At 38.8% G+C, this 22,817-nt stretch overlaps 1 protein-coding gene across 1 annotated transcript in view; it reads left to right on the top strand.

The window, feature by feature from the left end:
- ACTR3 (actin related protein 3) overlaps nucleotides 1-22,817 on the top strand; it is a 50,775-nt gene that overhangs the window by 17,280 nt on the left and 10,678 nt on the right. Inside the window, exons 2-5 of the mRNA XM_077829808.1 lie at nucleotides 11,926-11,981; nucleotides 18,854-18,978; nucleotides 19,453-19,563; nucleotides 21,439-21,534. Coding sequence (XP_077685934.1) covers nucleotides 11,926-11,981; nucleotides 18,854-18,978; nucleotides 19,453-19,563; nucleotides 21,439-21,534 — 388 coding nt within the window. The remainder of the gene's footprint in view (nucleotides 1-11,925; nucleotides 11,982-18,853; nucleotides 18,979-19,452; nucleotides 19,564-21,438; nucleotides 21,535-22,817) is intronic.

Here is a 22,817-nt window from a genome sequence, read left to right as displayed (position 1 = left end):
GGAAAACCCTTTAGCTGGGGCTTGAGGGAGTCTCAAGCACAGTTTAAGGGCATTGGCTGGGGTCAGTTTTTGCTTCAACCAGGCTGGCAGCCTGCCTACTTTGCAGTGAGAATGAAGAGTTAGGCTAATTAAACCCAGGTGCTGTGAGTCCTGCAATCCTAGCCTCCAGTTCCCCCTGAGCTGCGCTTTGTCTGCCTCCCTTACTCTACACTGGGAATCACCTGTGCTGCCTCAGCATTTAACCCGAGATTTGCCTGCTCCATTTCTGCTGTGCATCCACAGCATTTGAACAGAGGTGTCATCCAATAAATTCTCTTCTCGTGCTGCCTGGAAGCTGACACCAGTCTTCTGCTGGTGTGATATAAGTAGGACCCATAATTTGGGGGAATACACCCAAAAGAACATTTTTATTTTTAGTGGACAGGAAAGAAACTGAAAGGTGTATATAAGTCAGTCGGGTGTGCCACAAATCACTTAGCTTGCAGATTGTCATTAAGGATTTCATTCGCATTAAAAGTTCTTGTTGCCAAATGTTTACTTTTTTTCTTCAGAATTGTCTGCATTAATAATGAATAACTCCATTTGGAAGTTATGTACATGAAGTATTGGTCTCGTGTCACTGCCACAGACAGCACCGCCATGCTAGGTGTGAGAGAGCACCCTGCAAATGAAATCATAGAGCAGCCCAGTTTCTTGCACTGCTAAGAACTATGGGATATCTCATCAGAATTCCATCCCAGCGTACGGACTAGTACAGCACCACTGGATGCAGTTATGTAAATCTGGCACAGGTAGCAGTTTTGTAGTGGGGATATTCCACCCAGACTATATTAACTGGTTTAACTGCAGTGGAAACCACACTCCCTGTTAGCACAATAAAACTGTGGCTGCCCTACGTCCGCTGATTCAGGCTTGCAGAACTATAAACATAGATATTTGGGCTCAGACTGGAGACCAGGCTCTGAATGTCTGCATTACAATTTTTAGCCTTGCAAGCTTGAGTCAGCTGACATGGGCCAGCAGTGGGTGTTTAATTGCAGTGTATGTCTGAGCCCAGTTACCATTTTCTCAATGGCTTCTATTACAGGGCCTAGGTGTGAAGTCTTCCTTTTGTCTCACTGTTTTTTTCCACTTGGCTAGTCAGGCCATTTGAGAGAATGTTGCTGTGATGTTTGCTTCCTTATTTGGTAGCTAGACCTATTCAGGCTTCCTGGTTTGCAATTGCAAGTCTTGTGACTGAGGGGACATGTGCTGAAATCTATACTCTCCCTGACATTCCAATAATATCAGAAATCCTACACCTAAAACATTTGGGGGGACAGATCAGTATTTATTACTAAGCACTCCCACATTGGTCATGGCATATAATAATGGTAACTTGTTTAGTAATTGTTAATGATTTTAAGTGGTTGTTCAGTAGTTCATAGGCTAAAAGGAGGATACTGTCTTCCATTTACTTTCAATTATCGTTTGGAATTGGGTAATACTTTGCAGTGAAGTCTATATTGGCATGGGGATTTATTTCTGATAATATTCTGTATTCAGAGTAGCAGCCATGTTAGTCTGTATCCGCAAAAAGAAAAGGAGTACTTGTGGCACCTTAGAGACTAACAAATTTATTTGAGCATAAGCTTTCGTGAGCTACAGCTCACTTCATCGGATGCATGCAGTGGAAAATACAGTGGGGAGATCTTATATACACAGAGAACATGAAAGAATGGGTGTTACCATGCACACTGTAACAAGAATGATCAGGTAAGGTGCACTGTTACCAGCAGGAGAGAGGAGGAGAAGGAAGAAAAAAAAAAAGAAAAGAAAAAAAAACAACCCCTTTTGTAGTGATGATCAAGGTGGGCCATTTCCAGCACTTGACAAGAACAAGAATGTGTGAGGAACGGTGGTGGGGGGGGAAATAAACATGGGGAAATAGTTTTACTTTGTGTAATGACACATCCATTCCCAGTCTTTATTCAAGGCTAATGTAATGGTGTCCAGTTTGCAAATTAATTCCAATTCAGCAGTCTCTCGTTGGAGTCTAGTTTTGAAGTTTTTTTGTTGAAGAATTGCGACTTTTAGGTCTGTAATCAAGTGATCAAAGAGATTGAAGTGTTCTCCGACTGGTTTTTGAATGTTATAATTCTTGATGTCTTATTTGTGTCCATTTATTCTTTTACGTAGAGACTGTCCAGTTTGGCCAGTGTACATAGCAGAGGGGCATTGCTGGCACATGATGGCATGTATCACATTGGCAGATGTGCAGGTGAACAAGGCTCTGATAGTGTGGCTGATGTGATGAGGCCCTATGATGGTGTCCCTTGAATAGATATGTGGACACAGTTGGCAACAGGCTTTGTTTCAAGGATAGGTTCCTGGGTTAGTGTTTTTGTTGTGTGGTGTGTGGTTGCTGGTGAGTATTTGCTTCAGGTTGGGGGGCTGTCTGTAAGCAAGGACTGGCCTGTCTCCCAAGATCTGTGTGCGTGATGGGTCATCTTTCAGGATAGGTTGTAGATCCTTGATGATGCACAGGAGAGGTTTTAATTGGGGGCTGAAGGTGATGGCTAGTGGCATTCCGTTATTTTCTTTGTTGGGCCTGTCCTGTAGTAGGTAACTTCTGGGTACTCCTTTGGCTTTGTCCATCTGTTTCTTCACTTCAGCTGGTGGGTATTGTAGTTGTAAGAACGCTTGATAGAGATCTTGTAGGTGTGTGTTTGCTTCTGTCTGAGGGGTTGGAGCAAATGTGGTTGTATCGTAGAGCTCGGCTGTAGACAATGGTGTAGTCTGGATGAAAGCTGGAGGCGTGTAGGTCAGTATAGCAGTCAGTAGGTTTCCGGTATAGGGTGGTGTTTGTGACCATTGCTTATTAGCACTGTAGTGTCCAGGAAATGGATCTCCTGTGTGGACTGGTCCAGACTGAGGGATTTTTTTTGTTTTGTTTTGTTTTTTGTTTGTTCTCTCTCTCTCCTGCTGGTAATAGCACACCTTACCTGATCACTCTTGTTACAGTGTGTATGGTAACACCCATTCTTTCATGTTCTCTGTGTATATAAAATCTCCCCACTGTATTTTCCACTGCATGCATCCAATGAAGTGAGCTGTAGCTCACGAAAGCTTATGCTCAAATAAATTTGTTAGTCTCTGCGGTGCCACAAGTACTCTTTTTCTCTTTGATCTGTAGTTACTCATGTTAGTATCTACGCCCTGTGGCTTTGCTTAATATTTGTATATAGTATGCCAAGAACATTTTTACTCCACTTGCCTAGCCAGATTTACATAATCACATCCTGGAGTAGTGATAGCTGAATTATTATTTTGTAAGTAGCAGCTCCCTACTGAATTTGGGTAATGTTAGCTGTTTTAAGTAAATGCTAAGATTCTGATTACCAGATAGGAACAATTGTTGCATGCAGTGTTGTTGTAGCCATGTTGGTCCCAGGATGTTGGAGAGACAAGATGGGTGAGGTATCTTTTATTGGGCAAACTTCTGTTGGTGAAAAAGACAAGCTTGCAAGCTCCCTACAGACCAGGATACACCAACTCGAAGTGGTACAAGACCCTGCCACAACAATAGATGCAAAATCTACAGACAAATCTCCGTTGCTATAGTTATCAACCCCTGCACAACACACTTTTCAAGATCCATGGGTCTACACATGCCTGTCACAACTGTAGTGTTCCTCATCCAGTGTGCTAAATGCCCCAATAGCAACTGGATGAAACCAGACAATCACTACGATTCTCAAGTGAATTCACACAGGAAAATGATTAAAGAGAAAAACACCCTATCGCCTGTGGGTGAACGCTTTTCACAAAGCGATCATTCTATACCTGACCTCTCAGTCCTCATCGTCAAAGGAAAGATGCACAACACCTTAAAAGATGACCCTGTGAGCTTAAATTCATAATTTTGCTAGACACTAAAAATCTTAGGGCTAGTCTACGCTGCCCCGGGAGCGCTTTAACGTGGCTTGTGTGGTCGCGGCGCAGCGCTGGGGGAGAGCTCTCCCAGCTCCCTTAAAAAAACCACCTCAACGAGAGGCGCAGCTGCCAGTGCTGGTGCACTGTTTACACTAGCGCTTTACAGCACTGAAACTTGCTACACTCAGGGGGGTGGCTTGGTTTTTTTTACACCCCTGAGCGAGAAAGTTGGAGCGCTGTAAATTGCCAGTGTAGACAAGCCCATACACTGAATAGAGATACTGGATTTATGGCTTGTTACAACAATCTAACCCACTAACAACCCCCCACCCTCTTTCTTCCCTGTGAGTGGACGGGTGTTAATTGGCCACTTCACCTTGAATAGTCCCTTGAAATGTGTTAACTACTTACGGTAAACAAGTGTGTCAAATCTTATGTTTAGCAGTGACCGTTTGAGTTATGCTGCATCTACACTAGAAGTGCTACAGCGGTCTAGCTTCACCAACGCAGATGCGCCACTGTAGCGCTTCTGGTGAGGAAGTTCTAAGCTGATGGGAGAGAGCTCTCCCGTTGGCATAGTTACTCCACCTCCCACAAGAGGCAGTTCTCCCGCTGATATAGCACTGTCTACACTGGCGCTTAGGTTGGCGTAACTCTGGTGTGGATTATTCACACACCTAAGTGATGAAATTTATTCTGAAGTAAGTTCTAGTGTAGACAAGGTCTTCATTTCCCAGACCTGAAGAAGAGCTCTGTGTAAGCTTGAAAACTTGTCTGTCTCACCAACAGAAGTTGGTCCAATGAAAGATATTACCTCACCCATCTTGTCTTTCACAGGAATAATCTTAGTATTTTTCCCTTCTTCTAATGAAGAAAAATAAGTAGGTCAACAAGAACATTTAATAATAGGTAGCTGAATTTGGAGAAAACTATCTTAATGACAGCTTGACCAAAGAGGATCATAAGATTATTTTTCTCTTCTAGAAACTTGAAAACCATTAATAATAGTGTTCTGTAATTCAGGTCATACAAGGTGATCTACCTCTCTATTATGTTTTACATTCATTTGTGTGGATTTGGTACTGTGGCATCTTAGAAGAATGTTATAGAACAATATAACTTGATTGAAGCAATGTGTAATATGCTATTAGTAGTACAGAATTCTGTTCGGGAAAGTTAGGGGAAGAGAACTCAAAGTGCCCACCTTCCTCCCTGTAAGTCAGTCCTGACTGAGAGAGGTCTCCAAATCTAATAAGGTTTTTCAAATTTATAGAAAGTACTTTAGGGTGTAATCTGTAATCAGTGGTGCTATATCAGTAGTCTCTTCTGCAATCTTTCTTATATTGGGATCTTTTCAGTAATGGAGAAAGGGACTCAATTGCTAGTGCAAATAGGATTGAAGACAGGGTGTCTCTCATACTTCATTGATTCATACATTAGTCAGACACATCTTGGTTTATATGAGCGGCACTAGGGAATTTGTAAAAGGCGTCACTTTTTGCCTAAGGCGTCACTTTTTTTTTTTTTTCAGTGAGTAGAATCTTTCAATTTTAACATCAGCATTGGATGGGTAGATCTGGTAAATTTGAAAAATAGTTATGCAAAGCTAGAGGGTGCTATTAGTTATATAAAAAGTAATCATTAAAAATGTATTCATTATGACTTTTTTCCCCTGTTTTTTTCTCTTTTCTTCCTCACTTTTCTACCTTCCCCTCCTCTCTGATGTCTCAATTTTTGACCAGTCCGTGTTAGCTTACAGAATAGTATTTGTAAGTCTAGTCTAGTTTGTTAAAGGTGAATCCTCACTTTAAGAGACTACATTGGTAGTACAGCTGATAACAGGCCTGTTTTGCACTTTTGAGTGCAATAGTCAGGTCAGCCTAACCCCAGAGTAGATGTGAGTAGGTCAACAGAAACCTTTTTCCATTGACCTACCAACTGTCTCTTGGAGAGATGGATTTACTAAATCAATGGAAAAACCCTTTCCATTGATGTAGGAAGCATCTACACTACCTTGCTGCAGGAGCATAACTGCAGCTCTGTACATGTAGCAGCTGTAGTGTAGATATGCCCTCAGAGACCAAAGTAGAATGAATGTTTCTGTTCTAACAATTAAAAAAACCAAAACCCCAACACTTTATTTTTATTTTTAGGAGTCAGGCTGCTGTGTTCTAGCTGAATAAGCATTGTGTATTTTTAGATCTGCTGATCTGTATGCTTTGAATGCAGCCTTTTTATTGAAAATACATCTTTCATCTGGCTATATTTTTCTTTCAGTTTTCAGAGTGTGTGTGTGTGTATACTGGACTGTTTCCTACACCACAAAACTACTAAGCAGCATGTTGCTATCTGCAACAACTTACTTTTTGTTTTTCTTAGAATCTGCTGAGTTTGATATAAAACTATTTAACTCTTTTTATATGCTGGGACGCTTCTTGGCTTTTTTCTGTGTTGGATGTTGCACTTGATGAGGCTTTAGCTTTTTCAGGACGGAGTATAATTTTCCAGCACTTACTGACACTATTCCCAGAAGTACAACTATTCAGAACTTCTTCCAGTGATCTCAGAGTTCTTTACAAACATTAATCTTCCTCACTTTAGTGAGGTAAATATTTTCCTTGTTTTACAAATGGGGAACTGGCCATAGCAGCAGTCTGTGCCAGAACTGGAAATAGTAACAAGTTCTCCTGAGTCCCAGTTTGCTGCATTAAGCAGAAGTCCATTTTTTCTCCTATGTAAAAGTGAGCTGGATTCTGTTCTGATTTTCACGTTACCAGCAGACTAGTTAGTAAATTGCAGTTGTAGGTGCAGCTTCTGCCCAGTGTTCATACAGGTGAAATGGAGGGCAGATGCTGGCCCTGCAGACATGTCATTTTTAAAAAAAACTTAGAATCAGAGACTTGATTTCAAGTTTCAGGGTTGTGTGTGTGTTTGTCAGTTAGAAGAATCTTCCTTGTATCCAACCTTGAAGTTCCACTATTGTGTTTTTTCTCTGGTATCAGCTGTGACAAAGTTCCTCCTCTACTTTGGTGGGTCTTGTGCTTATTGGCGGATTTGCTCGCCTTGGAGCTTCACGGCAGCCCTCAGTTTGGCCGTTTTAGTGAATCCACAATCCAGGTCAACTCTTGACTGACCAGGAGTTGGGAGGTTTGGGGGAAACCCGGGCCTGCCCTCTACTCTGGGTTCCAGCCCAGGGCCCTGTGGAATGCAGCTGGCTAGAGTCCCCCTGGAACAGCTGTGCAACAGCTACAACTCCCTGGGCTACTTGCCCATGGCCTCCTCCCAACCCCTTCTTTATTCTCACCATAGGACCTTCCTCCTGGTGTCTGATAATGCTTGTACACCTCAGTCCTCCAACAGTATGCATTCTTACTCTCAGCTCCTGGTGCCTCTTGCTCCCAGCTCCTTACAAGCGCACCACAAACTAAAGTGAGCTCCTTTTTGAACCCAGGTGCCCTGATTAGCCTGCCTTAATTGATTCTAGCAGCTTCTTGATTGGCTGCAGGTGTTCTAATCAGCCTGTCTGTCTTAATTGTCTCCAGAAGGTTCCTGATTGTTCTGGAAACTTCCCTTTTACCTTACCCAGGGAAAAGGGACCTACTTAGCCTGGGGCTAATATATCTGCTGTCTATTACTCTCCTGTACCCATCTGGCCCGACCCTGTCACACAGCATAAATAGGAGGCAGGTCTAGATCCCAGGAACTGAGCCCACTGCTCTAACTAGTAGACACATTGCCTCTTCTGTCTACTTTTTTAGTTGTCAGTCATACCACACTTCTTGATGAGACATTCACTAGGAGTGTCTCATGTGAGAAGGCTTGTACAGGTAAAAAAACATCTCGTGCCTTGCCAGGGGCGTACCCCGTACAAGCCACAAATCAGGTTTGGGAACCCCTGCTGTAGATACTCATTTAATTGATTTTTACCGCTTGTAGTTATGAAAGCTTCCAACAGTAATTCAAAGTGCATTATAAAATTCTGAAACCTGTCATCCTTGATGTGAAAAGTTAAACATGAGCAACAAGTAGTCTTTAAGTAAAATGAGCTAATTATAAGGTTAAGTCCTGAATGCCCTCCAAAAGCAAGGGTAAAATGGGCATTCTGCACAGAAGTAATTTATAAAAACTTAAAAGAAAACCGAGTGCTGGTTACTGCTGTTATACTTGTTGTTTTGGGCATTAGTGCATAACCCTACAATTTTCACATTCCTTAGAAAATACTAGCAGTTAACTTTAAAGAGTTAATTAGCTTTTCTAATAATACATATATCTAATATTCCCTTTTTTTGAGTGAACATTGCTAAAAGAATGTCCAACAGTAGGTTTAACTAGCCATAGTCAGACGGGTAATATACAAACTTCCTTGCACTACTTTTCTAGTGTTGTTCGATCAGCAACACCCATGCTAACCTGGATTTGGACATCTCTTAAGGATAGCTTTTTTCCGGTCATGACAGATGGAGTGAGTACTCTGATTCTAATAAATGGAGACTAGGAAAAGATAAATCCTCCTTTATGACCTGAATGGAGCTCCAAAACGGAAAGGCCAATATAATTGTACTATATGTACATTTTAAGAATGTTTTATTAAACAATTCTAAGAATACATTGTTCAGCATGTGAAACTTGCTCCTTTGAACAGCACTATTATTCTTATAGGCCAATACTGCTATTCTGTTTTATATATATTTTCTCTTTAAAGCTTAGCTTGGATGTAATTAAATATAACTACATTAAAATAGTGTTGAGTTCAAGACTCAAAGCCAGAAAAAAAATCACAATGTAACACAGTGAATTTCAACCTATTTGGGCACTACAGCAATTTTTGATACTGTTATTAAGCCTGTGCTTCTCTTGTAGTAGTGTTGTTTTAACGCCTAATAGGTGTGATCATAATGGATGCTTCACTGCTGCTGTGGGTCTTTCGGTCAGTGAGGAGAGAACATAAGGGCTAGACTGAAGGGACCTGGGAAGATGTAAAAATGATTGGAGGTGAGAGAAATGATATAGTCCCAGTAACAGGCCTTTACTTATCATATTAATACCTTCATGTGAACTCAGAGTAGTAATGTAGAATAACACAAACTAGTATAATACAAATAATTTCTGTATTAAACAGTTAACTGGAGATTGAAATTCAAGTTGAAACCTGTGCTATAAAGTAAATCTCTGAGCAATCTGAACTCTCAAGGACACATTGGAGGAGAAGAAATGAGGCTGAGTTAGGTATGGGGGGAAAAGCCTCAAAATAGTCTTGGAACCTGTATGAATATAGGGATACAGTTAACTACAGATAGGACACTGTCTGCTCTAATGAGAACTGTCCATGCAGAGAGAAGTACCATGCTACTCTAAGTTTGAATACATCTGTAAAATAATTTCACATTTGGAGGTAAGAGATCCATGAGACTGAATACCATTCGCTAAATGTATGCAAGGTAGTTACTAAGGAAGCACACAAATGGTGGTCATTACTTTTTGAATACAGTAGAATCTCAGTTATCAATAAAGGGTGGTTGGGAAACTCATAAGAACTCTCAGCAACTGAATATGGAAGTAAACAGCACAGCTTTAGGTTCAGATTTGTTCTGTAATTAAATTTGTGTTTAAAAACAAAACTAAACAGACACAACTTTAAGATCTTTTAATGTGCGTGTTATAAAATCCATAAATGCTGGGAATCACACGTTTCTTACAACAAACTTTGGTGTTTGGACAAGTGAGGCTCACCCACTGTCCAAACACCCTTTGGAAATAGATATGTCTACACATCAAAGAAAAACCCGCATCTGGCCCCTGCTAGCCAACTTGGGCTCATGGGGTTTGGGCTCCAGGCTCAGAAGTCTACACAGAAATCAAACAGCCCCACTGCCTGAGACCTGGGAGCCTGAGTCAGCTAGCAAGGGCCAGATGCGGGTTTTTCTTTGCTATGTAGACATACCCATTCCTTAGTTGAGAGACTGAGGGCCAAATGTGGGATAGTCCTTAATGCACAGCTGACGATTGAACCATTAACTGTCTTCTGCTGGTATTCCAGTTAACTTCTGTTGTGAAACGGTAAACTTTTGAAAATGATGTTTAAAGTGGAAGTGCCAAAACTTAACTCTAGTTCTGTATAAGTAGTAATGGAACACTCACCTGGTCTTTAATTATTTTAGTAACTGGACATCATTATAGAATTTTTAAAACAAACATATTAAAGATCAATATTTTTCTGAGAATGAATCCACAAGTTCAAATAGATTTCAGAATAGCATATAACACGACACTGTGTCAGCAAAAGAGATTCATTTGTTTCTATCATTCTCCACTGTATTAAGTTCTAATATGATCTCCTTGAACATCAATCAAACCAATCTTGTTTTGCCTATTGTATTTTATAGAAAAATTAATTTTCCTTCCATTGGTCAAAATTAACTTATCTAAATGGTTCTTTTCTACATAGCCTTTGTAATATTTCTGACTCTAGTTTCACAAAACAACTTCCAGTGTTACATTCTGTAACACTGACATTCTGGGATAATAGTTCTGTCCTCAGAAGAGAAATTGATCATCTTTTAAATTGTGAACATCGTGTTGATGCTTAACTTCATACCAATACGTGTCCAAGATCAGAAGATATGGAAACATTAGTGATTAGATGAACAGAACAACAGCCTCTGAGATTAGCATGAACAAAAAGTAACGGAGCAGCACTCCTGCCCATGGCTTGTAAAACCAACATGTTGCTGTCTGTTTTGCAAGACTTCTTGATTTTTTGTTGATGTGGAGTTATATACTTTATTAAAATTTGTGGTTTGCCATTATGTGGTTTGCCATTTTCTCTGTCTGTATTTGAAATGTCAGATCTATAGAGATGCCTGTATGCTGCTGCATATGTTTTATACTTTTAACTGATTGTTATATAGTCAATGAAACCATCTGACTGTATAGAGAAATTGAGAAAATTTGGATGCACCCTTATTTAAATATTGATAAATAGGTACATAGCCTGCAATGTTTAGGTGTAGTGCATAGTTAGTTTACTAATTTAAACACTTCATCTGTGTTACAGCTAGGTCTTAATTTTACAGTGTGGTTATCATTTCGTCCAATACATCAAAAGTAAGAATATCGTAATTAACTTTTCAGTGGTAGCAAATCGTTTACATGCTTTTAAGCCAAGATGTTTATTACAGTTTCGCGAACTCAGTAGAATCAGATTATATTTTCAGGCATTTTGATATTTGATATATCTGAAGTTCACCATATTGCAATAATATAAGTGATGTATGGTACACTGAATAACGTTAATGTCCAAAAGACACTATAGGGCTTGAATCTGGGAAGTATGGATGCATAGTTTTCCTCATCTATGTAAAGTAAAAATATTTTAAAATCTGCATATTCCATGTGTGACTCTGAAAAGGTCTGTGTAATTTGTCACTCAGGGGTAGCTTTTTCACGTCCCTAAGGGACGTAACTTATACCACATAAATCGTAGTGTAGACATAGCCCTAAAAACTTGTTTTCTTATTTCATAAAAAATATTCGTATGGCACTGGTGAATGTTGGACAGAGAAGAGCAAACTTACAGTAACTTGCTGCGAAAGGCTGACTCCATTCGTCAACAGTGATAAATATAATTTAAGGAAAAGTTAAAATTTTAAGAAATTGTAGTTTCTCTCTTGATGCTCATAGGAGGGTGGGGTTTAATATTGCACATTCCTTTCATGCACACAGCTATGCGTTTGTAAATATTTCTGTTTTCATGAGGATGTTTTTCCCTGAAGTACATAAATAAGGTTAGGGTTGTGCTTTAAACAGTAAGATATTTTAGAAAAACATTGTCAGTTTCAGGCTTGATTTAAGTGATTCAACTCCATTGGAAGTCTCAGTTTGTGCCTTTAAGACTACTCTTAAGAAAGGTATTTAACCAATATTTCAGTGGCATTAATCATCACATAGTATCTTAGACTCACTATTGATGGGAATATTAATAACATAACCCGTTTGCTTTTTGTTTTGTAGGTATACAAAACTGGGATATGCTGGAAATACAGAACCACAGTTCATCATTCCTTCATGTAAGCATTTGTTTACACATGCACTAAAGTTCATGGTCTGTTTATTTTTAAAATTAGAAAGGTGGCCAGGAATACAGAATCACCATGCACAGGGCTGGAAGTGGAACGTAAGCATTTGTCCCTGGGCTTTAGGTAATTTTCCTGAAAATATAGCCTCAATTTATGCAGAAAGTAAGCTTCATTTAAAAGCAAAACAAAACCTAGCCTTTGAGGTTGAAAGGCTGGTAAAGGAGGCTGACTTTAAAGTAACAGTAGCACAGGTATGGTTCACCTTTCAAGAGACCATGTAAATATTTCAAGTTGTGACCATATATAACTGGAGAAAACCGCCTAATTTACAACTTTTTGGTATGTTTTCATATCTTCAGTTCTTTTGACTTGATGTATTTTCCCCAGACTTTTTCAGTGTTTCCATTAACAGTTTCCCAACTTAAGTTTTGCAAATGGTACTTGTAGAAACTGATTTTTTTTAACTTTCTTTTTTCGTGTAAAATTTACATCTTTATTCCATCCTCTTCATGAAGGGGATCCCGGTGATTGTTGCCAAACTGGAGTAGAATGTAGAATTCAATTAATTTCCTTTTGGAAGTCCATCTAGAAGGTTAAAAGATTTGGCACTATGTCATTGATCACCTGGGTCAAATCAATCAAGTATCAATTCTTGGTAGAAAAACTAATCAGCACAAATGAATTTCACTGAATGAGTACCAAATGGAAACAGGATAAGAAGCAGTAGTGCTTAAAAATTATTGTTGTAAAATAAATATTGTGGCTAGTTTGGGCTGTCTTGCTTCTTTGGCAACAAAATACTTGTATGGGAAACTAAGCTTGATGCATTTAATATTTCTTACTGTTCCCCTGATTTACTCCAGTACTATAGATCCATTTCTTTTCTATGTGGGTTTTTAATTTGAAACTATCCACCTTTTTTTGTTTGTTTTGTTTTTGATCATTTTTGCTTTTTTTATATGTTTACTTGATATATCCTCTCCAGTGTACTATCCTCAGTTTTGCTTTTCCCCTTAAACCTTCACTTTCGATGTTGCCTTGTCAATACTGCCTATTTCACCAAAAACTAGTAACTGCTAGCCAGTTACTTCCCTTTAGAATTTTAATGTTAAGTGTGTTGTGGAAATTGCTATTTCTCAAGAGGACATTGAGAACAGTATTTAGGAGCTAATGTTGGATTTACAGAAAATGTTGCTGAACAAATGCCTTTAACTGAATAATCCACTTGTCATTCTTTTTGCATTATAATATTAAAGATAGACTTTTCACTTCAAATATGGACATAAATCTACTTACATGGATTAGAATATTTAAAACTTGTATTTGTATACTCCCAGATATTCAGATGTTTCTTCTATTTATTCTTCCTGCATCTCTTCTTCCTTGCTAGTAATTCTAACATGATCATAATGGTCTGCTTTAGACATTAAATACTGGAATGGGAATTACCTAAGAGATAAGCAGGGAAATTATGTAACCGGTCATCAAGAAAAGAGGATAGTGGCACATATATATGTTAAATCTTTGAGGAAATAATGGTTTTTAAATATCCATGAATAAGTTCAGTTATTTGTATATCAAACACAAAAATTGCCATACTGTGGAAATAGCTGCAGTCTAAATGGGACTGCTTTTGAAAGTATCCTAGTCTGCAACACTATCATTTGATGAAATTAAATATTTCGTCATCTGTTCTTTAGGCCAAATTATATAATAATTACACTAATTGCATAATAAACTAATCCGCCACCCAAAATGGGGTAAAATAGAATCAGTAATCAACATTAGATACATTTCAGCAGTACATATACATAAAATCATACTGAAATAAGTGAGGCTTTCTTAAAAGCTTCTATATTTTTAGCTTCTTTCACTCCACCTTTGCTATTTTAATGTTTTTTCTTTTGACTTTAAATATTGGCTGTTGCTCTCTCTTTGATTCTTTAGGGGGGAAAAATGCTTACTATATAACCAGTTTGAGCAGCATTCCTTCCCTCTTGATCCGTTGTTTCTCTTTCCTGATCTCCCACTCTCAAAGAATATTTTTCTCTCCCACTGTTCCTTTATATTGATTTCCTGCTTAATTCTGAATATGCATCTGTACTGCACAAGGAAACTTGCTAGAAAAATAAAGTAAATGTGAAATATTAGGCCAGCTGCATTGGCCAGGAAGACTGTTTTGTCCCTGTTGGAGTTCAGTGGTTCATTTTCTTTCTTTGCTGTCTCCCAGCTATTTGTTAATGTCCAGCAAACCTTCTTCTTTCTTGTCTTTAATTTTTACTGTGCGATATATGTTCAAAATATCAAGTAATTGATATCCCTCCAGAGCAAGCACTCCTAGTTTCTTGTGTCCATATCAAAATATTTTTTGTATGAACACAAATTTTAAAGACTCATTCTCTTCTTTTTCCAGTTGTTATATTTAAAACAAATGGCCCCATCAGTTTTTGAGTATAAAAGTCAGTATGACACAAATACATCCTCTTTCTTCTAAAAGCTTTTCAATCTTGTGCTGAACAACCAAAGCCAACTGCTCTCTGATACTGCTGCAGAAGTTCCCATCTTCGAACACCATGGTAACCTAGTTCTTTCACTACTCAGATTTAATTTCCAGTTTGTGTTGTCACAATGTGCTGCTTTTGTAAATTGCTTCTTTTTTTATTTTCAAATGTTGCCCAAAATGTAGGCTAGTTTCACATTCAACAAGAAATATGGAGTCATCCTATTTTAGGTTAGAGCAATGGTAAATCACTTTAAGTGGAAAAACTCTGGAGGTTTATAGCAAGTGGTGGTGTCTGTCTCAAAACTGTTTTTAAGATGTCACTGCTGGGCAGCAAGAGCCTTCTTAACCTAAAGTATCAAAGAGCTTTATAATAGAGCTCTTAAAAATGCTTGGCACAACTCTTCCTTTTATGTGTAGCACAAGATTGTCTTGCATCCTCCTATTTGAGTTGGACAGAATTTTCTTCAGAGAGTAAATCTGCCAAAAAATATGCCCCCCCCCCTTTTTTTTGGGAAGTAACACTTTTGAAATAAAATGTTTGCTCTTGAAACAAAATTCAAAGCCTTTCATTCAACCTGAAAGATATTTTTTTTATTTTTATTTTTTTATTTGGCAAGAAAAACAATCAATCCGTTTTGGGTCTGAAACAAACTGAATATTTTAGAGATCCCCCCCCTCCCCCCCCCCCCAGTTCAGCCACAGAACAGAAAATGAATTATTTGCTCAGTTCTACTCCTGTTGGGTGCTTTTCTCCCTGTACCCCTTACCATCTATGAGTAAGCTACTATAATTTATAAATGTATAATACCATTCATCTCTTTCTGTCTCACGCCTAGTTTCAGTCTTGGCTCTTCTATGGTTCTTGCTGTCTCTGTTGATAATTGATTTGTCTTCTTTCACTGCTCTGAGGAGCAAAGTAGGATTCAGTAGTAAATGCTTAGGATTTTTATGACGAGCAAGTGCTCAGTTAAGATCCTCTGTTCATTAGCAAAAGTCACTATCCCCAAGTGGTTGAATTAGGATTTTTCACACGTTGCTTCAGCATCCTTCACTATTATTGGTCAATACCTTCACAGGTCTAGGTATTGACCAATAATTGAACACCTTTTGACTTACATATGGAAGTGTATATGACACCTGACTTCAGGAGAGGGTTTAATTTTAAAGGTGATCTGCAGGGTTGAAAAATTTACCAGGCACTCGCTAACCCAACTAGCCAAATCAAGCTGCAAAAGATTGGAGGCGAAGGTCAGGTGCATGGTACCCTTACTGGATCAGGCCAATGATCCATCTACCGAGTATCCTGTTTTTGATATTGGCCAGTACCTCAAGCTTCAGTGTGCAAAACCCCCATAATAAATAAAGAAGGTGCTATAAGGGAAAGTGTCTTCCTAACTTTCATTCTTGTGTTGTGATAGAAGGTAAAGAAGAATACTTGACCGATCTTTTCAATAGTATTCATTATTTTGTATATCTCCCTCATGTCCCCTCTCTAAAAGATAAAGAATCTTAATATTCCTCTCTCTCTCTTTGTGGAAATCTTTTCTCCCCAGACTTTAATTGCATTTTTGAATCCCTTCTTGGTCTGTTAATGTCTTGATGATGAGGTGTCTAAAACTAAACTTCGAGTTCAATCAGAGCGAAACATCCATTTATATAATGGCATGGTGTTGAAAATATCTTTATCCCATTCTTTATACGTTTTTATATCTTCTCTGCTTTTTTTTGAATGTGGGTGCACATTGAACAGATGTTTCCTTTTTTCTTCTGTCTTTCTGGCTGCTGAGTCGTTGTTAGTTGAATGTGGAGGTAAAGTAGTCCATTGCCAGTTGAGGCAAGTCTTCAACAGGTGGAATTAACAGCGAGTTTATTGACTCTGCTAAAATACTAACTTCTTCTTTTGAGTAGTATCTCTAGGGGTGCTCCACTTCAGGCGCTCATGCATCTCTTGAGCTCTTGATCAGAGATTTTTCAGTTAGCTGTGTCCATTCGACCTGCGTATGCACCCTTTGCCTCCTCATGCCAGACACCAAAGCTATGTAGGAGTGTGTGGTGTGAACCACCTTCAGTTCCTTCTCCACTGCCTCAGCCTTAGACTGAGCCCGAGTATGTCCAACTTGAGCGTGCCTTGGCTTTCTATATTTCTAATAATTGTATAATAAGAGCCCATGATCAGCTTCGGCAACCATGGCCTTAGCTGCTGCTTCAGTACTGATCTCCTATTTAGTACCGCAGGAGTTCAGATATACTAAGGACCTCTTGATAACAGATTAACCAGAGTCTCTGCTCCTCATGGGTACTGAGGGTCTCTTGGTACCAAGACTCTGATCTCTGGACTACCGTCCTCCAGTACCACAGGATTCTCCAGTGAGGCCGCCGCGCCCCCCCCCCCCCCCCCCGGGCTGCTTATCGGCGACATTTTACCAGACCACTGGTACCGTCTCATAGGGAGGCCAGAGTTGTATAGCCCTCTCCTCCCCAGCCAGCCCAGACAGGAGGAAATATTTGAGGAGCAGGAGGCTAGGGCAGATAAGGAGGCCACCTCTCAAATTCCTACTTCATCCTCCTTCTGGACAAGATGGTTATGGTTCTGCCACCATTCACAGCTGATGATTTTTTTTCCAGTAATTTCATGATCTCAGAGAGTGACTGACACTTTTCAAATTCCTCTCAGAGGTGTCAAGAATTCACAGCAAAAACTGATGGTTATCCTGCAGTCAGCAATACCCCCAGAATAGTTACCCATCAATGAGGTACTCCTGGATCCAGCTATACTGCCATGGCAGACACCTGACATTATTCTGCCCACATGTAAACAGGAAGATGAAAAGTATTATTGTCTTTTTGTTTTCCCACCTCCCACACCTAATTCTCTGGTGGTGGATGTGGTAAATGAGCAAGGTAGTCAGTATTTCAGTAAGTCTACTCCATATGACAAAGACCAGAAAAGGCTGGATATCTTTGGTCCAAGGGCTTATTCTTCAACATTCCTCCAGTTCAGGATTGTGATTATTTGGCAGTCATGCCCACATATAATTTTGCAAATTATAACCGGTTCACAGCTTTTATTGAGCATCTCCCACAAGATCATAGGGAGCAATTCCAGTCCATCTCAGAAAGGCGGTTGGTGGCCGTAACCACTCTTCAAACATCCTTTGATGCTTCATACACTGCTACCAGTTGCATCTTTATGACGGTGGTTATGCACAAGGCATCATGGTCATTTCTTGGGGTTTCCAAGAGAAGTACAGAACACCATGGAGGAGCTCCTCTTCAACACTTGCAAGCTGTTCTTGTAAACCGCAGATGAGTTCTTGAACACTCTAACAAATTCTAGGGCTACTTTACAATCCCTGGGCACATATACACCTACAAATAAGAAAAGGTTTAGGAGGTCACAGACTACCCAGAGACTGCATCCTGCTCTGTTTTCCAGGTCCCATAGATCCACCAAACGCCCTGGAAAGAGACGTAAGTTTAAGAAAAAGAGGGCTGCCCAACTGCCTTCCATGACCACCTAGCCATCTTCGAAGCAACATTTTTGTTGGCTTGGTCAAGGATTTGAATCTTCCCGCACTTTTGTATTCACAGCTGCTCCTACTAGCCCACCTCCCTGCACTTTGGAGACTGCCCTGCTTACTTCCAACATGCCTGGAGGTGGGTCACTTCAGATAAATAGGTCAGAGCATTAGGCTACACGATACATTTTATATCACGCCCTCCCTTCCTCGTCCCTCAGAAGTCACCTCAAGTGGAGCATCCACAGGGACACCACTCAAAGAAAGTTACTCATTCTGCACAGTAATTGTTGTTCTTTGAGATGTGTCCCCCTATGCATACTCCACTACCCACCCTCCTTCCCCTCTGCTTTGGACTGTTCCTTAGGGGTGTTTGGGTAGAGAAGGAACTGAGGGCAGCTCACCCACACACCCCTATATTGCATGAGGAGGCATGGGCCAAATGGATGCTAACTGAAAATCTTCAATCAAGGGCTCGAGAGGTGCATGTGCTTCTGAAGTAGAGCACCCAGAGGGACACACATCTTGAAGAACCACAGTTACTGCACAAAGTAAGTAACCTCTCTTTCTGCATTGTATGCTTTGCATTGCACCATGTTCATATTTTGTTTTTCATGACTGTGTTGTATTATTCAATCCTAATAGTGTTTCATTATAGGTGGCCTTTCAAATGAGATTTTTAAGTGTTCTATGCAGACTCATTGTACCTGCACTGAAGCTAGGAATGGTAAACTATTTCCAGGTGGCAATGTTTTAATCCAGAATATAAAGCTTTGAAGTATGACAGAAGTTTCAGGATGTACAATCTACAATGTCATTTGTATATCTGTTGCTTATTAAAGGTATTGCAATCAAGGAATCGGCAAAAGTTGTTGATCAAGCACAAAGGAGGGTTACAAAAGGTGTGGATGATTTAGACTTCTTTATTGGGGACGAAGCAATAGAAAAACCAACTTATGCAACAAAGGTATTAAAGGATAGTTCTTCTTTATGAATTTAATACTTCTAAAAAATCCACTGTAAAATAAATGGTTTCTCATTGATCCTTAACTGTAAAGAACTCTTTATTTTTCCATTTTTAACATGTACTTTTTAAAAGAAAATGATATTCATATGTGATTTAATAGTCAACCAGTTCTGGTAACTTTCAAAACATTTTGTCTTCACTTGGGAAAAAAAGTACGTTAATTTTTTTCTTTGAAGTAACACTGGAGAGTGAAGCACATTTGTTTACTGTCTATCTTCCAGCATAGATGAGTACTTAGAAAGACTTCAGAATTTCAAATTATTAATCATTCTGCGGTAGGAAGAACTTACAGCACAGTGTTCTTACTGTGTAGTTTATCGCCACTTTCAGTGAATTTTTTTTCCTGCACTTACAATCAATAAGACTTCTTATTTTAAACTTTCCAAATATATACTGATGCATCTGTTTTAACAGTGGCCTATCCGCCATGGTATAGTTGAAGACTGGGACTTGATGGAGAGGTTTATGGAGCAAGTTATCTTTAAATATCTAAGAGCAGAACCAGAAGATCATTACTTTCTTTTGGTGAGTACAAATTACTTCCTGTTTATGAAAGAATATGTAAGAATTTTGTGTTTATTACACAAAGATCCTTTTATGTAAATAAACCTTTCAGCTGCGCCACCTGTGTAGGAAGTTAAAGGTTATGTGCATTGGCTGAAGCCAGGATGGTCTGGCTGCTTCTCTATATGTTGCTGCTTTATTTTTTATGAGCTTTAAAAGCAAAGGAGTGTCTGATCTACAAACTCCTGTTCTTCCTTTTATTTCTATTGCCCCAAACTTTCTCTGTTGCAACAGCTCTCCATTGAAGTGAATAGTGATGTCATGGAAACTACATTTTACGTAAGTATTTTTCCAGTGATGCAGTAGCAGTCTGTGCGCTGTGTTAATAGCAGTTGTATTAAAACGGAACAATTACTGTATCATTTGGATGCAGTTGCTGAAAGTTTCATTTCAGTTGCCGTTCTTTTTACAGAGCCTGTGGAAACATGGATTGTAAGTCTATTCAGTGGGATTTGTTTTGCAGCTTTGAGTAGTTGACATTTTATGGTTGGATTTGGGGCAAGTTCTGAGCCTTCTTAATTCCTCACAACTGTTGCTGAAAGCTTTTTCTTGGATTTTGAGAGTTGAATTTGCTACACAATTTAGTTACAATTAACTTGTCAAGTTGCCCACAACTTCAGTCTTTTTTTACAAGACTCTTCTTTAAAAAAAAAAAAAAAAAAAAAAATGTCCACATATAGAAGTTAAAAACATAGGACTGGAAAGAAATTTCTGGATCATTAAGTTCAGTCCCCTGCTATCACAGGCCGCTCTGTTATTTCATCCTGTTCATGAATTCATCAACCTCCATTTTAAACCTAGCTAAGCAATTGTTTCCACTCTTCTTAGTAGGAGGCAGTTCCAGAATCTCGTTCCTCTGATGGTTAGAAACTTTCTTCTAATTTTCAGCTTAAATTTTATTCATGACCAATTTATAACTCTTCTTGAAAATTTCCCCTAATTATTTATAAAAAAAAGGTAAAGGCAGAAAATGGCTTTAGTATCACAACCGTAGTTTGTTCCATGAATATAGAGCCTGAATCTGCATCCACTAACCAACCACATTGAATCTCATTGAAATCAGTGGCACTTCAATGAGGGTTGCAGGTTGAAGTCCATATTCCTCCTCTACTGGAACTGTAGTGTATGCCTACACGAAAGCAACTGGTAGCAACAAATATTATGTTTATTTGTTTAAATATGCCTCACTCATATAACATTTAGAATGCATACTTTCAAAGAACAAAGAGAACTATAGTTTGTAATAAGTCCAAGTTCACTATAGTAGCACATCATATGTATTCAGTCCCAGTCTCTCTTTAATATAATTAATTCAGATGGTAACAGACGATCTTTTTCAGATATTGCCTTTGAGAAGAAAATAGAACATAATATCTATGTTCAGTTAGATGAATTGCTGAGGAAAAAATAGCCTTTTTGTAATTGGGGGTATCAAAATAGTTGGAATATACAACAGTCCTATTTTTGGATGATAGTGCTATATTCTGTTAATGGATACAATGTTGCAGTGAAATAACCAAGATAAGAGGACACCAATATATCTTGGTAAATTGCGGCAAGAATTAATTTTCACATCACTTTGTGTTCCTGCATTATCACATAGAGTGGTATATCCCTATGGTGCAGTTTTCATTAGTCTTTCAGCCTTCACGGGAATTGACAGGTTTACTAAATTAAACAGTTTGCTTTTTAAAGCACAGTGTGAATGCCTGCTATTTGTACTCTGGGTAAATTATTAAGCTCACAACCTGAAAACTTTTCTTGGTGTGTTTTAAAATCTGAATAAATGCAACTGTTGGATTTGAATTGATTTTAAAAATCACTTCTGTCATACAGACTGAACCTCCACTAAATACTCCGGAAAATAGGGAATATACTGCTGAAATAATGTTCGAGTCTTTCAACGTTCCTGGGCTGTACATTGCTGTTCAGGTGAGAAGGCAACTGTTAAGTGGAGGGAAGGAAGGATGATTTTTCTCAACTTTAATTTAAATAATCTTTAAACCCAATGAAAAAATTGTGCATAATTCTAGTGGTTGGAAGACGTTTTGGAGTTTGATATTTGGGTCAGAGGTTTTCATGGGGTGACTGGCTCAAATCCAGTCTAGTGGTCAAAAATACGTACTCCAGCTAGCAGCCAAATGATATTATGTAAAATTAACTGGTGGTTTCAACTCAGTTTGTGAAGGCCAGGTTTCACATGAGAAAACACACCATAATAAGTAGCAACAGGCCAAGAACAGGAAGTTGTCTTTCATGTCTAGAGGTAGCCCTTTGGATGGGAGTACCTCTGTTTTGCAGAACTTGCATTGCTGTATTTCTGTGCTGTGCCTGCTCTGTGGCTAGAAAACATTAGGGACAGGAACTATCAATACTTCTTTTTTGTTGGTTTTTGTTTTGGGAAAGCTGTTTTATATAGATATTCCACCACTCCACTGTTACTTTCCAATCCATAAATTGTACTAATGCACACAAATTAGTGAATTACACTGAAGATTATTCAGAGAGAGATTTGTAACTTGAGCTTTAGTGAAAAATTTTATTTTTAGAAAGCATTGATGCTGTTTCCTTAGGAATTTTTGTTTTAGGAGCATGATATAGTTTATATTTGTTTAAGGAGATGGAACACAATAGCACTTAAGCAGATTCCCTTTAGAAATCAGTTTCAATTTTGTGATTATGCTTTTTACTACTGGATAAATTCTTTCTTCTATCCTGGTGTATAATCAAATATGCAAATAACAAATAAATAGGTACTAATTTGCCATTGGAGAAATCATACTGACTCACATATAGGTTCATCTAGATTCCTTCACATTTTCTATTAGTTGTTCATCCACGGGTCTAGACCCATCCCCTTCCTCCAAAATATAAAGTGGATGTTCCACTTCTTTCATTCAAGCTTCCTTGGAGAGATGTTTTTCTTAGTACCGTGTCAGGCAGCGACCTTGATATTCAAACATGCATTTACCATTCATTTGTATAAATGTGTAGACCTCTCCAAGTGGCACCTATCATCATATGGTTATTTTCTGCCAGTAGTGTCCTGCTCTCCAATTCGAACATTTAAAAAAAAAAAAAGTCTTCAGTGTGTGAGGAATACAGAGGATGATGTATTTTGTCTCCTAACAGTTTGAAGTTCATTTCCTCCAACGCTTCAGATAGTAGAAATACAATCTGATGTTCCTTGCTTGTGTAAATCACTTAAGTGGAGG

This window comes from Eretmochelys imbricata, chromosome 11, assembly GCF_965152235.1.
Source record: "Eretmochelys imbricata isolate rEreImb1 chromosome 11, rEreImb1.hap1, whole genome shotgun sequence".
NCBI lineage: Eukaryota > Metazoa > Chordata > Testudines > Cheloniidae > Eretmochelys > Eretmochelys imbricata.
The sequence above is the reverse complement of the archived record's forward strand: the minus strand, read 5'-3'. Positions and strand labels throughout refer to the sequence as shown.